Source organism: Sebastes umbrosus, chromosome 1, assembly GCF_015220745.1.
Source record: "Sebastes umbrosus isolate fSebUmb1 chromosome 1, fSebUmb1.pri, whole genome shotgun sequence".
Taxonomy (NCBI): Eukaryota; Metazoa; Chordata; class Actinopteri; order Perciformes; family Sebastidae; genus Sebastes; species Sebastes umbrosus.
The window spans coordinates 37,774,110-37,780,109 of record NC_051269.1 but is presented as its reverse complement, the minus strand read 5'-3'; the positions used below and the strand labels follow the sequence as shown (position 1 = coordinate 37,780,109).

The window sequence follows — 6,000 nt, the reverse complement described above, 5'->3', positions numbered from 1 at the left end:
ACCAATCAGACTCAAGTATTCAACGAAGCCGTGTAATAAATCTATCTGACAACCTCTGCAACGGTAGTAAAATCACCAAAAGGAAAACTTTCAGTATGCTTGATATTTTTATTTGCTTTAAGTATTTTTTTGTTGTTTTTGTCTTTTGCCAGAAAGCTATATTTACTAAAAAACATGAATGAAATAATACATATTTACTGTACAAATCACAACCAAAAGCGAGAATGTCCAGCAGCTTTACGCAGGAGCCACGGAGGAGACCTCTGTCTTTGACTGGGATACTTCAGAGCCGTCATCCACTTCTTTGCCAAAGAGCTTCATGATACAAACACGGAACTGATAGGGAGAGAATAAAAACGTATATTAAAAACCAAACACATCTGCTTTAGATGTAGAAAGTTGATCAAAGTGATTGTTGTGCCCACCTGTCGGTTCATAAAGACATAGATAACTGGGTTGTAGATGGTGGCGCTCTTAGCAAAGTATGCAGGCATGGCAGCAGCCAGAGGATGGAAGGCATATCCAGGGTTAGCCGCGGCAAAGCAAGCAAAGACGGTGTAAGGTCCCCAGCAGACAATGTATGCGATGATCATGACAACGACCATTCTGGATACTTCTCTCTCAGCTTTTTGGGTCGACTCTGATTCCTTCTGCTGCATGGCGACCTGCAATCCACAAAACAACACAGTGTGAGAGTCCGCCAGCCTGTGATCTACTTCAGTGTTTCCCAAACTTCTTTTTCTGGGGGCACACGTTTTAAAAATTCACAATAGTCCTTATCTATAAATCATGAGAAGAGCAAAGATGTACATAAATGAACGTTCCTGTCCATTTTTACTGCCATTTCTGCATCATTTTATATTATATTGAATAGGTGAACAAGCCATTTTGAAGAGATATACGTTTGATAAATCACAACTTTGTTTTATGCGTGTTTTTGAAAACATACACGTTAAATACTTATATAAATGAGACCAAATAAATGCATTTAGGCAGAGTAAAGAAGCGCTTGTTTTTTTTCTCTCCCTAAACCTAACTAAGTAGTTTTGTTACCTAATACTAACCAAATTGATCTTTCCCTAAACCTAACTAAGTAGTTTGTTGCCTAGTACTAACCAAATTGATCTTTCCCTAAACCTAACTAAGTGGTTTTGTTAGCTAATCCTAACCAAATTGATATTTTCCTAAACCTAACTAAGTAGTGTGTTGCCTAATCATAACCAAATTGATCTTTTCCTAAACCTAACTAAGTAGTTGTGTTGCCTAATCCTAACCAAATTGATCTTTTCCTTAACCTAACTAAGTGGTTTTGTTACCTAATCCTAACCAAATTGATATTTTCCTAAACCTAACTAAGTAGTGTGTTGCCTAATCATAACCAAATTGATCTTTTCCTAAACCTAACTAAGTAGTTTTGTTTTGAAAAGACTGAAGCAGAAATTGACACGTGCGTCACGCGTTGCCGGACATTTGTAGGAAAAAAAATGAAAAATATGTTGTTGAAAGTCGTGCTGAGTGTTACGAAAAAAAAGTGAAATTTGTGTCTCTGTACACGAATCAAATAAATAAAATTTTGTGACTATTTCACAAACTGACGTGAGACTGTCATGTATAAGCAGGCTACAATTATCAGAACAATACGGACATTCAGACTCCCTCAAAGATGGACTGCAGATATAAATCTTGAATAAAAGACGATGGAAGAAATTCTGCAAACGTATTTGGTGACCCTATAATAAAATCTTGTGCGACCCAGCTGTAGGTCCTGACCCAGTCTTTGGGAATAACTGATGTACTTTATATATATAAAACTGCTGGTAAGATGACTTACAGCACGGATAGCCATCCAAACTGCAAGGTAGCACAAGATGATGACAGCCAGAGGAAGGAGACAACATGTCGTCATCAGAACAATCATGTAGGACTGGACTCCAGGGTCATCACTTCCACTGAAGACATCAGGTCCACAGGAAGTCTTTAGTCCATGAGGCCAGTACCTGATGCAAGAAAATGTTTAGTTTACAACACTGATGAATTCACTCTTGTTTTTTTTATATATTAAAAAAAACACCAGGCTACCTGCTCCATCCAAAGAGGGGGGGAGCACACCACACTGCCGACCAGATCCAGGAGAACAGTATTCCACCTGTGGCCCATTTTTCATCAAACTTGACGTTCCCAAAAGGTTTGCACACAACTATCCATCTCTCCCAGGAGATGATAGTCAGGGACCAGAGAGCAGTAATACCTGTGTAAAGAATAAGATATTGATAACTTATGCAGCACCATGAAAACTCCTTCCAATCAAAGAGAAAAACTGTGACCACTCACCACAAACTGAGACAATGTAGCCCTCAAAGACGCACATCGGGTGTCCCAGAATGAAGTAACCAAACATCTGGTTGCATACGCTGATGGTGCTGGCGAAAACTGTCTCTCCAAGATCAGCTATTGCAAGATTGACCAGGATCCAGTTCAGAGGGTGACGGAGTTTCTTGAACTTTGCCGTGGCCACCAAGACGAGGCCGTTGGTGAAGACTGATAAGACGACCACGATAAACATCCAGACTGTTGAAACGTTGTAAGCCCATCGAGGAGCGATGTGGTAGTTGGGACCCTCAAAGGGATCTGAAAGAAAAAATATATATATTATTTAGTCTTAATCTCATGTGGTGTCCACATTGACCTATTTTGTAAGGTCTTAGAAGCAATAGACAGCTCAAGTTTATATATTTATAATATATTGATGATGATGAAATTACCTGTTTTGTAATAAGAACGAGACAAAAGTATCTTAACTGCATTAGAGACCATTGAAAGGTCTATATTCACAAAGTTCACCAGTGGTGGAGGAAGTACTCAGATCCTTAGAAATATAGTTTAAATAAAAGACCCTTATTTCAAAATGTTACTTAAGTAAAAGTACAAGTATTATCAGCAACAGTTGATATCAGTTGTAGTTCGTCAATGTGGTGCCAATTTTAGATACTTTATATACTACTGGGTAGATTAGTAGTAAAGTACTGCATCAAATCATTTAAGCATATCATACTGTATATCTGTTAAAAGTAACTAGTAACTATAACTGTGTCAAATACATGTACTGGAGTAATATGTATAATATGTTCTACTGAAATGTAGTGGAATAGAAGTATAAAATAGCAAAAAATGGGAATACTCAAGTACAAGTTTGTCAAAATTATACTTGAGTAAATGTTCTTAGTTACATTACACCACTGAAGTTCACATTGTCTTGTTTAACGGCTTGGAAGCAAAATGTTTATGTGAGATGAAGCTTTTGGGGAAATAAATAAGGGGTGAAATGCAGAAGGTAAATCGTGCATAAATAAATAAATGCTTAAATAAATACATATATTTAAAATAAATATAAAATAAATACAAAATAAATGCAAAAATATATAAATAAAAAAAATGCAAAACAAATAAATAAATGCAAAAATAAATAAATAAGGGAATTAATATAAAGATGAATAAATAAATAAGCTAATTAAAACAGAAATATCAATTTATGTCACATTTTATCAATTAATTAATAGCTACATTTATTTTTTTAATTTTTAATATTATTTTTGCTACATTTAATGATATATTTACTTATTTATTTATTCATTTATTTTTGATTTTGGCAGATTCCATCCATAGTGTTTTGAATAATTACCAAATATAATCATTTTAAGTTTATAAAAGTCAACCAAACTGTCTTTAAAGTGAATTCCAACACAAAGTCAACACAATACGAGGATAAATCATTACATTTGAATCAGGTTCTCTTGGCAAAACGATGTGTAGATTTTGCTCGGCACTGAATTATTACAAAATAAAATACTGTACCTCTGGTCTGATTGCTGTTTGTGTAAACGAATGCAGATCCTCTTGTAGTTTCTTCATGGTACCGCCTGGCAGCGAATGCCTGATTTCCCCACTTTTCTGCCATCCTTATCCTCAAGACGTCGATCTTTCTTTGTCACTGACTGGTGCTGCACATCTGACTTTATCTTTTATACCTACACTTCAGAGACCTCTGATAGGATTAGGTGGTTAGGTTAGCCAGGCCGGCCTGCTTGGCAGTGATACTCAGCGGCAAAGCAGCCATAAGCAAACTTACTTGAACTGTAGTTAAAAGTATCAGCTTATTACCTTAAGACACAAAATGCCCAAATAATCTGGCTTGAAAGCGGATTTCCGTCCACTCCGATGAAATGGGGATTAACTGCAAGACCTTTGACAATGTGAGCCATCACTTGCCTTCATTGAGACCTGCAGTAGCCAATATTGTCTTTTCCTCCACATTCCACATTGGGACATTTCATTTTCATGAATTGCATCCGTTGCGTGATATTAAATTTGTGAAATAAGACAAACCCAGCAGAACTGTGCATATCAGCTTAACTGTATATTGTGTGTGAAGTTGTGTTCTAGGTTAATTTGGACCCTGGTGGGCACGAAAGGACAGCCAAGTCTTAAAGCAGCTTAATTGGACTTGTGGTGATTCAGGGAACTATAGAGACAGTCACATGCAAATGTTGACATGTGAGGGAAGTAAAACACCTTTAATCCCTCCGGAAGGCGAGGTCACGGCAGAACATAGGCATCGGGGCGGCTGTGGCTCAGAGGGTAGAGCAGGTCGTCAAGGTCGGGGGTTCGATCCACGGCTCCTCTGAAGTGTTACATGTCGAAGTGTCCTTGAGTGTCCCGAAGGCTGAGCCATCAGTATGTGAATATTTAGACCAAATCCTGATGGTCAATGTCGGCACCTTGCGTGTCAGCCTCTGCCATCAGTGTATGAATGTGTGTGTGAACGGGTGAAAGCTGACATGGAGTGTAAAGCGCTTTGAGTGGTCGGAAGACTAGAAAAGCGCTGTATAAAATGCAAGTCCATTTACCATAGGATTTTTAGACTCTCCTGCGATCCTACAACTCACGTAATAGTTCTCATGTCAAGGGCAAAGAGGAGAGGGCATCAAATCCTGATTTCTGAGGGACGACTGCCGAAAAACACTTTTGAAAGGATGATAGGTGTGCACAAGTTCTTTGTCTCATGTCAGTGAACAAAATAAACAATAAAATAATCAGAAATCAAGTTCAGTGTATTGACCACTACATCCTAGTTTTCAGGATAGTTGTATTTAATTGTGAATTAAAAGGGATAGTTCGGGTATTTTGAAGTGAGGTTGTATGAGGTACTTATCCATAGTCAGTGTATCACCTACAGTAGATGACGGTCGGCACGCCCCCAGTTTGGAGAAACAGACAGGAGTTACCGTCACAGAAGCAAAGTAATGTACTGTACTGCTGTGGACGGGGCCGGCAGCAAAATGTATTTTAAAGAGAGGCCCACGTATTTAGAATATTTTCCGACGGGGAACTGAACTGAAAGTGAAATTTATTTATACTGTTTGTGTCAACAGATTCTGGTGGCTTTGAAGAGAGCACGTTTACATGCACAAAATGTTCAGTTTTTTGCCCTCATTCCGAGAAAGACAATATTCCTACTAAGCTGTTTACATGGTTAATGAAAAAGGTCGGCGTTGCGATATTTGCACATATCCAAAAAACTGCTGATATCCAAGCCTTTCATGATGTTTAAAAGTAGGTGTGTTTCTCCTTCCGACCAGAAATGTGTGCTTTCCTTTTGGGCAAGCATCTCTGCAAACTGTCGGCTAGTTGGTTTGTGTACAACGCACAGAGCTGGACGTAAGCAGACAAGAGGCTGTGTGTCGCAAATTGACGTTTAAACCTCAATTGAGACGCAGATTGTGAATACGCTGTATACATGTCCAAAAAGTTGAACACAAATAATGTCGGCATATCTCACATCTTAATCTGAAAATGCTCCACTCAGAATAACGGTTAATTCAGAATATCCAAACAGAATACGCTGTTTATCAAATTCAGAATATTGTCATATTCGGAATAAGAGTGGAATATAAGTGTGCATTTTAACGTAGTCATTGCTAAGTTTCGCTTTCAGTTCAGTTC

At 38.0% G+C, this 6,000-nt stretch overlaps 1 protein-coding gene across 1 annotated transcript; it reads right to left on the bottom strand.

Moving 5' to 3' along the window:
• Positions 1-237: 237 nt before the first annotated feature.
• Positions 238-3,955, bottom strand: LOC119489099 (red-sensitive opsin). The gene is made up of 6 exons (XM_037771289.1): positions 3,853-3,955; positions 2,332-2,628; positions 2,080-2,248; positions 1,832-1,997; positions 426-665; positions 238-336 (listed from the first exon to the last, which is right to left on the bottom strand). The coding sequence occupies exons 1-6, from the start codon at positions 3,953-3,955 to the stop codon at positions 238-240; spliced, it is 1,074 nt and encodes a 357-aa protein (XP_037627217.1).
• Between the last annotated feature and the right edge of the window lie 2,045 nt (positions 3,956-6,000).